Below are 18,216 nucleotides of genomic sequence, written 5' to 3'. Positions count from 1 at the left end.
GTTGGTGCGGAGAAGCAGAGCAGTAGCTGGGAGAGGATGTGGAGTCCAGAGAGGGTTTTCTTTTTTTTTTTAAAGAAGATTGTTGTTATTGCAGTAAATTGTATGCTGATGGGACTGATTTTCAGAGTAGAAAAGGTTGATAATTCAGGAGAAGAAGGGAATAATGCAAAGTTCATGAACAGGAAAGAAAATGTGATCCGGAACACAGGTAGAGGGATTGATGTCAGCTAGGAGCATACATAGTATGTTTAATAGGAGGGAAGGTAGAGTATATGGAAAAACATTCGGGAAGATCGGAGGGTTTGGTAGGAGGATATGAAAACTCTTCTGACTACCTCTATTTTGCCATTGAAGTAACAAGCAAGTTCTATCAACTGAAGGGTGTAAAATGGAGAGTCTTAAATTTTTTTTTGTTTTTTAATTTTTGGCTGCGTTGGGTCTTTGTTGCTGCGTGTGGGCTTTCTCTAGTTGCGGTGAGCAGGGGCTACTCCTCTTTGGGGTGCACGGGCTTCTCATTGTGGTGGCTTCTCTGGTTGCAGAGCATGGGCTCTAGGTGGGGCTCCAGTAGTTGCAGCACGTGGGCTCAGTAGTTGTGGCTCGCGGGCTCTAGAGTGCAGGCTCAGTAGTTGTGGCGCACAGGCTTAGTTGCTCCGTGGCATGTGGGATCTTCCTGGACCAGGGATCAAAACCGTGTCCCCTGCATTGGCAGGTGGATTCCTAACCACTGCGCCACCAGGGAAGTCCCTTAAATGTTCGAAGACAGAAAGAGTATGAAATAAATATCTAAGGTAATGGGAGAGTAAACTGACCCAATTGGAGATTGCTGGGCAGCAGTGAGGGGCTGCTTGAGGTGTGAGGTTAGAAATACAAAGTGAAGTCAGTAGCCTGGCTCTGTCTTTTTCCCTCAGCTTGAATTCACAGACCAGAGTAGGTGGAGAGTTAGATTTAATACGGATTGAGGTTTTCCCCAGACAAATATAATGGAATGAAATAAGAGAAAGTATTGAGGGTCTATGTAACAGAGTGATTATAACTGCTGACCATGGGATCCAAGCTGGGAAAAGAGGTAATAAAGATATGGGAATGAGGAGAGCGTCCCAGTGACAATAGCTAACAGTGAGTGCCTACCAGGGAACTGGCATTGTAGGTGCTTTACATTCAGTCCTCAAAGTAATCCTGTGAGGTAGTGCTTTTGTACCACTTCACAGATGAGGAAATTGAGGCACTGAGTTTAAGCAGCTCATATATGGTTGTGCAGCTGGTAATTAGCCTTTTAATACAGGCAGTATAGCTCTGCAGTCCATGCTTGTAATCACTGTATATTACAGCTGCCTCTTAGCTGAACCGTGAGAAGCTGGTAGGGGAGATGAATTGGCAGATCCTGTAAGGTTGAAGATTATTGGAGTGAGGTCCTACAGGGTGTAAAGCTCCTATGGACACGGGTATACAAATACCTGTTCAAGTCCCTGCTTTCAACCTCTTGTTTTTTTGAGAGTGTGTGGGTCAGCATGTCTTGGTCCAGTGGAGTGAAATCCTGAGACACTTAGAGGAGAGATGGTCTTGAGCTTGTAAGAATTTTTCCTTTGCCAATTTTGATGTGTGAGAGGCTGAGTAATGGACTTCTGACTAAAGTTATGTTTGGTAGCGAATACAGGCACTGGCCCAAGATAGCTAGCTCCCCTACCCCCAACAAATTTTTTTTTAAAGTTGAAGTTTAGGAGGAACCAGTAGTTTTACGGACCTCAGTTCATGGGTCTTCTCCCCATGGATCTGTTGCCCTCACTACAGTTTAGCTCTTACCAACTCAGTGACTTTGGGTAACTTATTTAACCTTTCTTAATTTCAGTTTGGTTATCTGTAAAATGGGAACAGTAATGTCTACTTCAACAGGATAGTTAAGAGGATTCAGTGAGAATAATGTACTTTAAGGTTTTTTGGGTTTTTTTGTTTTGTTTTGTTTGGTCGTTTGTTTTTGCTTCATGTATTTTGAAGTTCTGTTGTTAGGTATACATACACATTTAGAATGAGAATTATGTGTTGTTGGGAATCAGTATTATCAATATGTAATACCCTTCTTTATCCCTGGTCATTTTTTTTTCCTTCAAAGTTTGCTTTGTATGACATTAGCATATCCACTCCAGCTTAATTTTGATTAGTGTTGCATGGTATATGTTTCCTTAAATATGTCATTATATTTGATTTCAGTTTCAAGTAGGCAGCATATAGTTGGGGCATTTTCTTTTTTAATTGATTCTGACACAATCTCTGTATTTTTTAAAATCTCTGTATTTTGATTGGAGTGTTTTAGGCCACTTACGTTTAATGTAATTATTCATTTGTTTTGATTTAGGCCCATCATTTGTTATTTATTTCTAGTGAGCCTTTAATTTTGGTTTTGTAATTTTTTATTTCTAAAATTTCTTCTTTATGTCTTTTCTTTATTTGCTCATACTTTCTATTTTAAGTTTTAAGAGTGTTCAGTATCGCTCATTTGAACATTTTATAATAGCTGCCTCAAAGTGCTCATCAGATAATTCCAACCTCTGTCATTTTATCATTAGCCTTTTTTGTTCATTGTACTTTTTCGTGTGATTTGATATTTTTGTAGTTCTCTATGTATCAAGTAATTTGGATTGTTTCTTGAACATTTTAGATATTATAAGACTGTGTGTTTTAAAAACATGGAGAATGGTGGTAATTTTGATTTAGCAGGCACTTGGCCTGGGTAGGTCCAAGCTACAGGTTTCAACCAGCCCTTTGTGGGCTTGTAGTAAGGTCAGTTTAGTTTTCAAAGCCTTTTGCAAGACTGTTTCTATTTGTACTGTATGTGCAGTACCAAGTAATCAGTCTGGGACCTGGCTAGAGGTCTGTTAGCTCAGTTCTAAAAGGCTTTCTTATACTAATTAGGATCAGGTCCACCCATGGGCAGGTTGTTGGTCAGATCAGGCGAGCTCTCTCATTTTCTGCACCTCAGCAGTCACTCCTGGGTTTCAGACTTCTTTGAGTTCAGGCCAGGAGATACTGGAGAGGTAAAATAGAAGTAAACTTAGTGATACTTTGGTAGTACTTTGAATTTTGGTGTCTGTTCTTGAACAGCCTGCTGTTGCATGTCTTTAAGGAAACTCAAATAGCTGTTTCATGAATTATTTACATGTTTTATAGTTACAGTCAGTGAGAGAAAAAGTTTGGCATATATTCCTTCATCTTATTTAGAGCTGGAGCCCCTTGATAATCTTTTGTTTGAGATTTTTATGTGTGTTTTTAAATCGAAAAATAGGTTGTAATTTTATTTTCTTTCAATACCCTTGTTTTGACTTGGTATGTATGACAATTATAATATCTGCAAAAAATAGGTAGTAGAGTGTTCCTTTTTTATTCTATGGAACAGGTGTCTGTTTATGATGGATATTGGTTTTATATAGTGTCTTTGATTTTGCTGTCGGTGGAATGCCAGCCTCATAGAATCAGTTGGAAAGTGTTTCCTTCTCCATTATTTACAGAAGATAGTGCAGGATTAGTATTTCTTAAAAGTTTGATAGAATTCATCAGTAAAGCCATTTGGGATTGGATTTTCTTTGTGTGAAGGTTTATACTTACAAATTCAATTTTTAAAATAGATAACTGGGTTATTCAAATTTTCTATTTCTATTCTTAAGTCATTTTTGGTAATTTGTGCCTTACAAGGATTTTGGTCCATTTCATCTATGTTGCTGATTCATTGACATAAAATTATTTATAATATAATGTCATTGTCCTTTTAATGTGTGTAGTCTCTCTAGTGATGACCCCTGTTTCATATTTTCTATTGGTAGTTTGTGAGGGTTTTTTTGTTTGTTTTTCTTTTCTTGATCATTTTTGCTCGAGAGTCATCTATTTTATTCTTTCAAAGAAGTATCTTTTGGTTTCACTGATTTTAAAAAAAATTGTTGTGCTTTTATATCATCGATTTCTGCTCTTTATTATTTCTTCCCTTCTATTTATTACAGGCTTGATTTGATTTTCATTTTTTAATTTCTTAAAGTAGAGACCTATATTACTATTAGAGTTGAGCTGTTATTTTCTGATTTAACTATTTTTTTTTTTTACTGTTTATTTTTATTGAGGTGTAGTTGATGTACTATATTACAGAAGTTTCAGGTGTAGAAAATAGTGATTAACAATTGTTTTACAATTTTTAAAGGTTATGTTTTTCAGTTTATAGTTATTATAAAATATTGACTATATTCCCTGCATTGTACTGTATATCCTTATAGCTTATTTATTTTATACATGTTTGGTACCTCTTAATTCCTTGATATAGGAATCTTACATCTTGACTCTGATATAACTATCTTGCCCTTGATATAATTATTTAAGTAAGTTTCCCTCTTTCACTACTTTCCTGAATCTTAATGAAATTCTGTGTTTTCATTTTCATTTAGCTCAAGCTATTTTTTAATTTCCTTGTCATTTCTTTCTTGACTAGTGCCTTATTTAGAATTGTGTTGTTTACTGAATATTTGAGGATATTGCATACATCTTTTTTGTTTGTTTACAGTTTAATTCTATTATGACCAGAGAACATGTTCTATATGATTTCATTCTTTTAAAATTTGTTGAACTTTGTTTTATGGCCTACAATATGGCTTATTCTCTGGATTGTGTGCTTGGAAAGAGTAGGTATTCTGTTGTCATTAGGTAGGGTGTTCTATAACTGTCAATTAGGTCCATGTGGTTGGTAGTAGTCTTAAGTCTTCTGTCTCTTTATGGAGTTTTGTGTCTACCTGTATCAGTTATTGAGCAGAGTGTTGCAATATCCAGATATAATTGTGGGTTTAAACATTTCTCCTTGCAATTATGTATTTTGAAACTTTGCTATTGAATGCATACATATTTAGGACTGTTATCTCCTTGATGAAGGTTCTTGTTTTCTTAATTTAATCTGATAAAATTTGCCTTTGAATTGTTGTATTAAGACCATTTATGCTTAACATAATTATTTATGTGGATGGGTTTAAATCTACTTGCACTTTGTTTTGTATTTGTTCATTCTCTCCCATTTTTTCCTTTGTTTCCTTTTATTCATTTCCTGTCTTTTTTGGGTTAATTGAATATTTTTTTAGGACTCTATTTTATCTCCATTTGACTAATAAGCTGTGTGTGTGTGTGTTTACAAAAGAGTAGCTTTAGGATTTACGTTACACATTTTTAACTCATCAGAGCCTACCTTCAATTAATATCACTTCAGATGTAATAAAAGGCCTGTACATCAGTATACTTTTACCCTCCAATGTTTTGAACTATTGTTGCCATACATTTATATTATGAAATCCACAATAAATTATTTTTGCTTTGAACAGTGAGTTAACTTTTAAAGAGATTTAAAAATAAAAGTCTTTTATATTTATTCACATAGGTACCATTTCCATCACTCTTTATTCCTTTCCATAGAGGAATTTTGATCCATATTTTTATTGAGTATTATTTTCCTTTTTTCTGAAGAATTTCCTTAATGTATCTTCTAATGAAGGTTTTTTGGTGAAGAATTTGTTTAGCGTTTGTTTGAAAAAAATTTTAGATTACTATTATTTATCTATCTATCTATCTATAGCTGCGTTGGGTCTTTGTTGCTGCACGCGGGCTTTCTTTAGTTGCGGTGAGCTGGGGCTACTCTTTGTTGTGGTGCACAGGTCTCTCATTGCGGTGGCTTCTCTTTGTTGCGGAGCACGGGCTCTAGGACGCACGGGCTTCAGTAGTTGTGGCTTGTGGGCTCTAGAGCGCAGGCTCAGTAGTTGTGGCGCATGGGCTTAGTTGCTCCGCGGCACGTGGAATCTTCCCGGACCAGGGCTCGAACCCGTGTCCCCTGCATTGGGAGGCAGATTCTCGACCATTGAACCACCAGGGAAGTCCCTCTAAAGTTTTTTTTTAAGTTAAACATAACTACTACTACTTACACTACTTGCCTTAATAAATTCTGAAAATAATTATTCTCTCCCTTTTTCTATGAACAATAAAATCAACCTTAGCCCTGATCACCCTTTCCCATCAAGTTTTTGTCATCTCTTATTTTTTTCTGCCTACTTTCCCCCTTCCCCTCATGAATGATGCTGTTTTGTCTGCTTGACTTGGTGTGTTATATTGGCAAATTTCTAATATTATATTTGCATTCTGATTATATTTATTGGTATTTTTTTTCATCCATAGTTTTTTGGATATGCTAGAATTTTGGTTTGGTTATTTCCTTTTAATTTTTTTTGTGGGATGAGGATGACTTTTTGAGAGTGTGTAGTATTGCATTTATAAAACTATTTGGACTTTGATCGCTTTAACTTAAAAAATTTTTTATATCTCCTTTACTGGTTTTGATGAATTAATATCCTTTTAAAAATAAGATTTAGGGCTTCCCTGGTGGCGTAGTGATTAAGAATCCACCTGCCAATGCAGGGGACACGGGTTCGAGCCCTGGTCCGGGAAGATCCCACATGCCGCGGAGCAACTAAGCCCGTGCGCCACAACTACTGAGCCTGTGCTCTAGAGCCCGCGAGCCACAACTACTGAGGCCCGCGAGCCACAACTACTGAAGCCCGCACGACTAGAGCCCGTGTTCCACAACAAGAGAAACCACCGCAGTGAGAAGCCCGTGCATCACAATGAAGAGTAGCCTCTGCTCACCACAACTAGAGAAAGCCTGCGTGCAGCAACGAAGACCCAACGCAGCCAAAAATAAATACATACATAAAATTAAAAAAAAAAAGATTTAAATAGGTTTCCTGTTGTTTAAAACAGCCTTTTTTGCTTTACCTTTTCATATTATTTTTCTCTATTCCTTATTGTTTTCAAGTCTAAGTATTTTTCAAATAAATACTGTGTTTGTTTGTACTTTTTCTTTTTAAGTAGTGAAATAATTTAAAGCTCTGAAATTATCTGAATACTGCTTTGTCAATTTCTAAGGTTTTTTTTTTATATGTAATGTCTTTTTTTTTTTTAATGTGTTTAAAAACTTTTTTTGACTCATTTATATCCTTTATGAGACCTCAAAAACCTTAAAGGTCTTTTGTTTTTTTAATTGCATTGGGTAAGAGAATTGTACTTTACCATGATTCTTTTTTTTTTTAAACATCTTTATTGAAGTATTGCTTTACAGTGTTGAACATTGCAATGTTGAACATTGCTTTACAATGTTGTGTTAGTTCCTGCTGTATAACAAAGTGAATCAGCTATATGTATACATATCTTCCCATATCCCCTCCCTCCCTATCCCACCCCTATAGGTGGTCACAAAGCACCGAGCTGATCTTACCATGATTCTTATGTTTATTTTACTTTACTGAAATGTTTATAAATTAAAATTCATCACACTTGTAAGGCAAGTGTGATTAGATCATGCTTAATAGTTAGATTTTTTGTTTTTTGGGGGGTGGTTTGCAGGAGTGTGCCTCACTTTCTCCTTAAGGGGTAGGTGTCTTAAAAATGCAGACATCTGGACATCACTCCTCAATTTCATTAGATATAGAGGTGTAACCTGGTGTGTGAACTTTGAACCCACTAGGTAGTTAAAAACCACTACTGTAGACGGAAGGAGTGATCTCAAGTTCTGGTAAAAGAGGGGAAAACCTAGCCTGGAAAATACTTACAGAAGTTATGATGTTACAGAGTTACAGAGTTATGATGACACAAACATATTAATATGGGCCTCTGTCCCCACGTTTAGGTATAAGGAAGGGCTGAATATGTGGGAAAAATGACGTAAAGTGTGATATTTACTATTTGATATGGTAAAGTGAAGGAAAAATTGCCTAAATTATTTTGTGTACCTTCAACTTGTGCTTTATTTTGAGTATAATTCTAAGCTTTAATGTGTAACATTTAATTATATGTTTATTTCTTTGTCCATAGGCCTCGAAGTAGAGGAAAAAGTACAGTGGAAGATGAGGACAGCATGGATGGGCTGGAGACAACAGAAACAGAAAATACTGTGGAAACAGGTTTCAAAACTTAATTAAAAAATTTAAGAATTTACAGAATAATTTGTACAGTTAGCAGTCGTCTATACAGCGAGTTCTAAAACGTCCATGTGCTAGAGTAGTTTAATAAGTAATGACAAAGTGAAAAAACTGAGTTTTCTCCCTTTTTTTCCCCTAAAGCTCTGATTTAGTAGAAATCGTTTAATCTCTGTAGAGAAATATTTTATTAAAGCAGAATTAAAACTGGAATAAACAGTAATTCCGGGCCATTCGTATGATATCTCACGGGAGATTTCTGGCTTATGAACCATCTGGTGTTTGTTTATTGTGTTAGCATATATGGGAGGAAAAAATATGTTCCATTAGCAAATAATACTGTGAAATGCTGGGTGAGACCAGAGCAAATACTTCCTAGTCTACTGGACTTTTAGGTGCCTTAAATAAGCTAATGTGTGTTTTGCATCTGCAAAAGGAAAATAGAATAGGTTGCCCAAAGTAGTTTCCAAAATTTATACCAAGTTAGTGATTTAATGAGCTGTCAACGGGACTAGGTTTCATATTGTATTCACAGGATATCTATGCGAGATGGTCTGTCATTGTCAGTATTTTTACAGTTGTTGTTTAGACATAGTTGATAGGCTTTTTCTCTGATGTTGAATGTCACCACCTTGATGCTTACAGAATGTCATACAGTTTTTAGAGAAAATTAGAAATTGCTGTATCTTTTATAATATAATTTTCCATGGAATACTTTTGGTTGTCAAATGTGTTGCTATTATATGCCTGTAATTCTTGGAAAAGCCTTCAGAAGTTCTGCAGTTCTCATTCCTTTTTCCCATAGAGTCTAGTTAAGTAGAGTGACAGGAGAGAAGCTTGGAAGTTCAGAATTGTACATTTTACCCTTTGGTGTACATTCATTACCACATTATTTATTTATTTTTATAAATTTATTTATTTTATTTATGTTTTTTTTGGCTGCGTTGGGTCTTTGTTGCTGCGTGCAGGCTTTCTCTAGTTTCGGCGAGCAGGGGCTACTGTTCATTGCGGTGCGTGGGCTTCTCATCGCGGTGGCTTCTCTTGTTGCCGAGCCTGGGCTCTAGGTGTGCGGGCTTCAGTAGTTGTGGCGTGCAGGCTTCAGTAGTTGTGGCTCGTGGACTCTAGAGCACAGGCTCAGTCCTTGTGGCTCACGGGCTTAGTTGCTCCGCCGCATGTGGGATCTTCCCGGACCAGGGCTCGAACCTGGGTCCCCTGCACTGGCAGGCAGATTCTTAACCACTGTGCCACCAGGGAAGCCCCTCATTACCACATTACTTTAAACTCGGATTTAATATAAGTTATCCACTAGTTATTTTTCATAGATTTTCCCCTTAATTTAAATTTTTTCTGTACTTTGTACCGTTAGTTTCTTGTGAAAAGTTTTTTGTAATTTTAAGTGACATTTGCGGTGTAACGATTACTTTCAAGTCCCTTTAAGCCAGTGCTCTAAGACTGTCCACAGGTTCTGTTTTGTTGCACTTACCAGAAGTCTCCCTGAGTACTCTGTCTTATTCTCTGAAGATTTAGCACGTCCCTTTCCATTTTCCTCTCCTTCTCCCATTGTCAATTTTAATAATCTATTCAACACCCAGACCTCGTAGCTCCTTGACTTCCTCAGAATCCTCTTCTCCAGCCCACCTCAGTCACTCATTCTTATGGCCAAACTTTAGCCTTTATCACTGTATCACTTACTAGGACACTTGCTGTTTCACTTCCAAAATCTGTTTCAACTGTCCTTACTATACCTCTTCTTTTACTAGCTCACTTTTTCCTAATATCCACACCACAGTAATTCTTCAGACACACTGAATTCTCCAACTCAGTGATCTTACTGATGGGGTTTGTCAGCCTCCTTTTCTAGTTCAGATTCTGTGATCCATTATTGTAGTCGTTCTGTTATGCACCCTAAACTCTTTTGCCAACCTCCCGCTATTTTGCTTTCATAACAAAACTCAGACTCTGCATTTTGGCAGCGAGAATGGCTGGAGAAAACCATAAACTTGCTGACTGGTGGCATTTTAAACGTATGACCTCACATCTCAAGTGGGTCGTGATTGCTATCCTCCACTCATTCTAGTCTACTTAGAATTCCCTCTCCCGTTATCAGGGACAATTCTTTCACCACCTTTTCTTCTCCCTTCAAACTTCTAACAACTCATTTTTCATTTTTCAGTTGATGATCTTGATTATTTCAATGAAAAAATCAATAGAAGCAAGCAGGAAAGAAATTCCACATTCATCCGCAATCAAATCTTCTTTCCTGCTTGCATGTCTGTCCATCTATTTTATTATACCTTCCTAACTTAAAGTGGGATGAAAAGTCTCTGGGGTCATCTACAGCCAACTCTTCTACCTGTGTCCCGGATACTGTCCCATTTGCGCCTTCAGTTTTCCTTGGTTTCTGGTAATCAAGAATTTCCTCTCTCAGTGAATCATTTCCATTAGTATTAGCATTTGTTGCAGTATCACCCTTCTTAAACGTAAGTAACTTCTTGTGGTCAGCTACCCCTTTTAGCTACTATATTGCATCTTTGCTCATCTTTATAGCAAAAGCGCTTGAAAGTATTGTCTATACTTATGGTTGTTACTTATTTTTGACCATTTTTTCATGAACCTACTCCAGTCAGGCTTTCTTCCTCCCGCTCTCCCGGAACTGGTTTTGATTTCGTATTGCCAAAACCACTGTTGAATCTTTGTCCTCCTTAGGTATTCAGTGTCATTTTCACACAGCTAACCACTTTCAGGAGGAAAACTTTTTTTTTTAATTTGGCTTTCAGGACACCACATTCTCTTGCTTTTTCTTATCTCACTGATCTCTTTTGCTCATCTCACAGATTAGGTGGTCTCATTTAGTTCAGTTGCTTTAAATATTATCTATGTGCTGGTAACTCTAAAAATTATATTACCAGCTCTTTTCTTGCTTTGAACACAACCAGTATCTTCAGCTTACTTCTTAACATCTCCTCTTAGATTCTTAAGAGGGTCTCAAACTTAATGTGTTTTCTGTGGAACTGTTTACTGTTGTCCCGAAACCTTCTATTCGTCCAGTGTTCCCACCTCAGTAAATGACATCGTGTATTGTTCAGGCTTGAAATACAGAGCCTGTTGGAAAATGCTTTGGGCTTTACCTTGATAATCCTGCCTGATTTCAGTCACCTCTCATCTCCTCCTCTGCTGTCACTACAGAACTAGTCACCACCACTGCTCGTGTGGACTGCTGCAGGAGCTTCCCAGCTGGTCTTGCTGCTTTTACTCTCACTCCATTCTAGTTTTGTTCTTCATGTAGTAGTGGAGTGAGCTTTTAACTAAAACCCAAAGTAAGAGTCTTTTATTTCCCTTCTGTAAACTATTCAAGGCCTCCAGGGATACTTAAAATAAAACCTAAAGTCCATGTATGATCTTCAAGCTCTACTGACCTTGGCTACCTGTCCAGCCACATCTCCTGTCTTCCCCTTGCTCTCTGGGCTCCAGCCATATTCCTTTTTCAGGCACTTGAACTTTTTGTCTTCTTTGCTTGGAACACCTTTCTCCCAGATACTCATGGAACTTTTTGCCGTACGTCAGTCAAATTTCTACCCAGTGCTGTCTTGTCGGAGAGGCCTTTCCTGACCAACCTGTTGAAAAGCAGCACTTGTCGTGCTGTATCCTCTTCTCCTGCTTTACTTTTCCTCCTAGTATTTAACAGATATGACATTATATTACATATTTGTTTGTGTGCCTTTCACACTAAAACATAAACTTCATGAGGTCAGGGATTTGTCTTGTTCATTGATTTATTCCCAGTGCCCAGAATACTTCCAGGCATATGATAGGCATTGATGCCATATATATATATATATATATATATATTTATCTTGTCCTTCCGTATGAAAGTTAAATAAAACCAATTGTGTTAGTCTTTGCTCTGTCTTTGTGCTTGGAAAGACCTTTGTCCAGTTCCTTTAGTGAACACATAGGGCAAGGAGAATAGTAAAGAAAAGGATAAAGAACAATTGTTGAAATTACCAACCTGCAAGCAAAGAGAAGAAAGAGTTTCGTAAATTTCTAATCAGTTTAAAAGCACATTCCAGTTGACTGCAAGACTTTGACATCTCTGCACGTCTCCAGGCCCAGGATTTATTGGAAGGTCTCTTACTCTGTGAATTGTGTGCCTTGACACATTTCTTTAATGATCTGTAGTAATTTAAGAGTATTTATTAAAATGAGTACTCTTTTAAGGTGTGTGTGGGGGGTGAGGGTAAGTGATGGGAATGAGTATCCTGCAAGTGGTCATTGGGAAAGTAGCAAGGATTCTCACAAGTTTTTATGGCAAGAAAAATCCTCCCTTTTGGAGGTGGTGCGACTGTTGCCAGTTCTGTGTCCATTTTTCTTTATGGATAAAATCAACTTGAATGAAGTGCTAGTTACTTGAGGAGAGAAATTCCACTTTTCTTTGAGAGTCATTATATAATCAGGGCTTTGCAAACTTGTTTTAGTTAATTATAATTAGTTAATTATGATTTAGCTAATTATAATTAAACCTTTTTTTTTTTTAAACTGCTGAAGTTGTCATTGTGTGGCTAGTTGGGGCCCCTTTTTGGCTGGCTTCTTAATCCTTTTTAATATCTCAAAATGTTTCAAAGCTATTGCTCGTTGGCAAGAATGTTTTTCAGGCCCATCTTTAATACTCTCTGCCTCAGGATATGAAATCGCCTACTCTGTAAGACTAGTAGTTCTTTTTAGTGGAGAATAGTATGAGAGATAAAAGTCTAGGCTGTTAGGGATGCATATCATATTTTTTCTGTTGAGAATTAGTTATGTTAGTCCATTCTAGTGATATACTAGTAATTACATAGATGTGAGGCTGTATACATGCTCATAAATATCAGTTCACATTCATACTTTCAGTTTACCACTAGCATAATTTTTTAAATAGACTTTAGTTTTTAGAACAGTTACAGGTTCACAGCAAAATTGAGTGGAAGGCACAGATATTCCCCATTTACCTCCTGCCCCTACACACGCATAGCCTCCCGTTTATCAGCACTCCCACCAGCATTGGTGCATCTGTTATGATTGATGAAACTACAGTGACACAGTATTTTCACCTTAAGTCCATAGTTTACATTAGGATTCAGTCTTGGTGGTGTGCATTCTGTAGGTTTGGGAAGAATGTATAATGACATGTATCGATCAATATAGTATCATACAGATAATTTCACTGCCCTGAAAATCCTCTGTGCTCTGCCTCTTCATCCTTTCCTCCTCTCTAAGCCCTGGCAACCATTGTTCTTTTTTCTGTCTCCATAGTTTTGTCTTTTCCAAAATGTAATATAATTGGAATCATACCATATGTAGCCTTTTCAGATTGGCTCCTTTCACTTAGTAATGTACATTTAAGGTTCTTTTCATGGCTTGAAAACTCATTTCTTTTTATTGCTGAAAAATATTCTGTTGTGTGTATGTACAGCAGTTTATCTGTTCACCTACTAAAGGACACCTTGGTTGCTTCTAGGTTTTCGCAATTATGAATAAAGCTGCTGTAAACATTTGTGTGCAGAGTTTTGTGTGGACATAAGTTTTCAGCTCCTTTGGGTAAATACCAAGGAGCATGATTGCTGGGTCATATGGTGAGAGTATGTTTAGTTTTGTGAGAAACTGCCAAACCATTTTCCAAAGTAGATGCACCATTTTGCGTTCCCACCAGCAATGAATGAGAGTTCCCGTTGCTTCACAGCCTCACCAGCATTTGGAGTTGTCAGTGTTCTGGATTTTGGCCATTCTAATAGGTGTTTAATCGTATCTCATTGTTTTAATTTACACTTCCCTGATAACATATGATGAGGGGTATCTTTTAATATGCTTATTTTCCATCTGTATATCTTCTTCCACTACTCTGTCTGTTAAATTCTTTGACTCATTTTTTAATCAGGTTGTTCATTTTCTTATTTTTGAGTTTTAAGAGTTCTTCATATAATCTGGATAAGAGTCCTTTATCAGATACGTCTTTTGCAAATATTTTCTCCTAGTCTGTGGCTTGTCTTTATGTATCTCTTAGCAATGTTTTCTGCAGAGCTGAAATTTTAAATTTTAATGAAGTCTATCTAGTGTATCAATTATTTCTCTCATGTATCATGCTTTTGGTGTTGTATCTAAAAAGTCATTGCCAAACCGAAGGTCATCTAGATTTTCTCCTATTTTATCTTCTAGGAGTTTTATAGTTTTACATTTCACATTCTGTGATCCATTTTGAGTTAATTTTTGTGAAGGGTGTAAGGTTTGTGTCTAGATTCTTTTTTTGTGTGTGCTTGGATGTCCATTTGTTCCAGCACCATCTGTTGACAAGGCTGCCTTTTCTCCATTGTATTGTCTTTGCTCCTCTCTCAAAGATCAGTTAACTGTATTTATGTGGGTCTATTTCTGGGCTCTCTATTCTTTTCTTATTTTTGATTACTGTAGAAGTAATCTTGAGATCAGATAGTATCAGTTCTCCAAATTTGCTCTTCTTCTTCAATATCATGTTGTCTCTTCTGGGTCTTTTGCTTCTCCATATACATTTTAAATATATACATTTTTATTATTATTTTTTAATCAGTTAAGTAACTTATTTATTTTTGGCTGTGTTGGGTCTTCGTTGCTGTGTGCGGGCTTTCTCTAGTTGTGGCAAGCGGGGGCTACTCTGTTGCAGTGTGAGAGCTTCTCATTGTGGTGGCTTCGCTTGTTGTGGAGCATGGGCTCTAGGCACACTGGCTTCAGTAGTTGTGACGCACGGGCTCTAGAGTGCAGGCTCAGTAGTTGTGGCTCACGGGCTTAGTTGCTCCGCGGCATGTGGGATCTTCCCGGACCAGGACTCGAACCCGTGTCCCCTGCATTGTCAGGCAGATTCCTAACCACTGTGCCACCAGGGAAGTCCCCATATACGTTTTAGAATCAGTTTGTTGATATCCACGAAATAACTTGATAGATTTTGATTAGGATTGCATTGACTATAGATCAAATTGGGAAGAACTGACATCTTGGTAATATTGACTCTTCCAGTTCATGAATGCAGAATAACTCTGTTTAGTTCTTCTTTGATTCTTTTCATCAGTTTTGTAGTTTTTGTCATGTAGATCTTGTACATATTTTGTTAGATTTATACCTAAGTATTTTTGGGAGGAAGTGCTAATATGAAATTTTTTAAAAAAAATTTAAATTTCACTTGTTCATCGCTGGTGTATAGGAAAGTGATTTACTTTTGTATATTAACCTTACATCCTGAGACCTTGCTATATAGACAAGGAGTTTTTTTGTTGATTCTTTCAGATTTTCTACGTAGACAGTCATGATGTCTTTGACTTTGAAGTTTTTTGTTTCTTCCTTTTAAATCAGCAGTAGCTGGAACTTCCAGATGATGTTCAAAAGGAGTTGTGAGAGGGGGATATCCTTACCTTGTTCCTGATCTTAGTGGGAAAGCTTTTAGTTTCTCAACATTAAATATGATGTTGGCTGTAGGATTTTTTTTGTTTTTTTTTTTAATTTTTATTTTTGGCTGCATTGGGTCTTTGTTGCTGTGCGTGGGCTTTCTCTGGTTGCGGCCAGTGGGGGCTACTCTTCGTTGCGGTGTGCGGGCTTCTCATTGCAGTGGCTTCTCTTGTTGTGGAGCATGGGCTCTAGGCACACGGGCTTCAGTAGTTGTGGCATGTGAGCTCTAGAGCGCAGGCTCGGTAGTTGTGGCGCACGGGCTTAGTTGCTCCGCGGCATGTGGGAACTTCCGGACCGGGGCTCGAACCCGTGTCCCCTGCATTGGCAGGCAGATTCTTAACCACTGCGCCACCAGGAAAGCCCCTGGCTGTAGGTTTTTTGTTAGCAATTCTTTATTAAGTCGAGCAAGTTCCCCTCTATACTTAGTTTACTGAAAGTTGTTGCTGTTGATGTTGTTTAAAATCATAAATGGGTGTTTGATTTTTGTCAGATGATTTTTCTGCATCTATTAATATGATCATGTGATTTTTCTTTTTTAGCCTATTGATATGATGAATTACATTAATTGATTCTCTAATGTTGAACCAGCCTTGCATACCTGGGTTAAATCCCACTTGGTTGTGTTGTGTAATTCTTTATATACATTTTCAGATTCAATTTACTAATATTTTGTTGAGAATTTTTTGCTATGTTCACGAGAGATACTGATCTGTAGGTTTTTGGGGTTTTTTTTCGTTGCAATGTCCTTGTCTATTTTTGGTATTACAGTAGTACTGGCCTCATAGAATGAGTTGGGAAGTATTCTGTCTGCTGCTGTCTTTCAGAAGAGATTGTAGAGAATTGGTATAATATCCTCCTTAACTGTTTGGTGTAATTTACCAGTGAACCCATTTGGGCCTGGTGCTTTCTGTTTTGGAAGCTTATTAGTTATTAATTAAGTTTCTTTAATAGATACAGCCCTGTTCAGATTGTTTCTTCTAGTGGTGAGTGTTGGCAAATTATGTCTTTCAAGGAGTTGGCCCATTTCATCTAGGTTTTCAGATTTGTGGGCATAGAGTTGTTTGTAGTATTCCTTTATTATCCTTTTAATGTCAGTGGGACCTATAGTGATGGCCCCTCTTTAATTTCTGATGTTAGTAATTTGTGTGTGTCCTCTCTCTCTTTTTCTTAGTTAACCTGGCTAGAGGCTTATCAATTTTACTGATCTTTTTAAAGAAGCAGCTTTTGGTTTCATTGATTCTTCTCTATTGATTTCCTGTTTTCAGTTTCATTAATTTCTGCTCTAATTTTTAGCTTTTTAAAAATCACTTTCTGCTTACTATGGATTTAATTTGCTGTTCTTTTTCTAGTTTCTTAAAGTGGAAGCTTAGTTTATAGAGTTTAGATTCTTCTTTTCTTTTTTTAAAAACAATTATTTATTTATTTTTTATTTATTTATTTTTGGCTGCGTTGGGTCTTCGTTGCTGTGCACGGGCTTTCTCTATTTGTGGCAAGCGGGGGTTACTCTTCGTTGCAGTGCGTGGGCTTCTCATTGCAGTGGCTTCTCTTGTTGTGGAGCATGGGCTCTAGGCACGTGGGCTTCTGTAGTTGTGGCACACAGGCTCAGTAGTTGTGGCTCACAGGCTCTAGAGCACAGGCTCAGTAGTTGTGGCACACAGGCTTAGTTGCTCCACGGCATGTGGGATCTTCCAGGACCAGGGCTCGAACCCGTGTCCCCTGCATTGGCAGGCGGATTCTTAACCACTGGGCCACCAGGGAAGCCCCCTTTGTTTCTTATATATGCATTCAATGCTGTGAATTTCCCTTATTCCCATTGTGGTCTGAGAGCAGACATTGTATGATTTTTATTATTTTAAATTTGTTTCAAGGCACAGAAACAAATGTACTTGGTCTGTTGGTAAATGTTCCATCTGATCTGGAGAAGAATGTGTATTCTGCTATTGTTGGATGAAGTAGTCTAAAGATGTCCATTATATCCAGTTGATTGATGGTGGTGTTGAGTTCAACTATGTCGTTACAGATTTTCTGTCTGCTGGATCTATTTTTGATAGGTGGCTATTAACGTCCCCATATATAATAGTGGATTCATATATTCGTCCTTGTAGTTCTATCAGTTTTTGCCTCATGTATTTTGACACTCTGTTGTTAGGTGCATATGTATGTGTTAAGGATTTTTTTTTTTTTTTTAATTAAACCTTTCTTACAACACTTCTTAATTTTATTTATTTATTTATTTATTTTTGCTGTGTTGGGTCTTCGTTTCTGTGCGAGGGCTTTCTCTAGTTGTGGCAAGCGGGGGCCTCTCTTCATCGCGGTGCGCGGGCCTCTCACTATCGCGGCCTCTCTTGCTGTGGAGCACACGCTCCAGACGCGCAGGCTCAGTAATTGTGGCTCACGGGCCCAGTTGCTCCGTGGCATGTGGGATCTTCCCAGACCAGGGCTCGAACCCGTGTGCCCTGCATTGGCAGGCAGATTCTCAACCACTGCGCAACCAGGGAAGGCCTGTGTTAAGGATTTTTATGTGTTGTTGGAGAATTGACCCTTTTATTATTATGTAGTGTTCCTCTTTATCCCTGATAACTTTACTTGTTATGAAGTCTGCTATGTCTGAAAGCTTCTCCTGCTTTTTTTTTTTATCTGAACAAATTTTCAGTATTCAAGTATTACAGTATTATTAACTATAGTTATCATGCTGGTACATTAGATCTCCAGACATATTCATTCTGTAAAACTGCAACTTTGTACCCTTTGACCAACAGCTCATTTTCCCCACCCCCTGGTAACTACTGTTCTT

General features: G+C 37.6%; 1 protein-coding gene across 29 annotated transcripts in view; it reads left to right on the top strand.

The window, feature by feature from the left end:
- KMT2C (lysine methyltransferase 2C) overlaps positions 1 to 18,216 on the top strand; it is a 275,535-nt gene that overhangs the window by 68,147 nt on the left and 189,172 nt on the right. For all 29 annotated transcript variants that reach the window (XR_014267064.1, XM_082473737.1, XM_082473736.1 and 26 more), the window contains one exon: positions 7,876 to 7,964. Coding sequence is in view for 28 of the 29 variants with exons in the window: in XM_082473737.1 (XP_082329863.1) it covers positions 7,876 to 7,964 (89 nt within the window). In the remaining variant the exon portion in view is untranslated. The remainder of the gene's footprint in view (positions 1 to 7,875; positions 7,965 to 18,216) is intronic.

Source organism: Balaenoptera physalus (assembly GCF_965194825.1).
Source record: "Balaenoptera physalus genome assembly, chromosome: 8".
Taxonomy (NCBI): Eukaryota; Metazoa; Chordata; class Mammalia; order Artiodactyla; family Balaenopteridae; genus Balaenoptera; species Balaenoptera physalus.
Note: the sequence above shows the minus strand (reverse complement) of the source record. Positions and strands in the feature narration are given on the sequence as shown.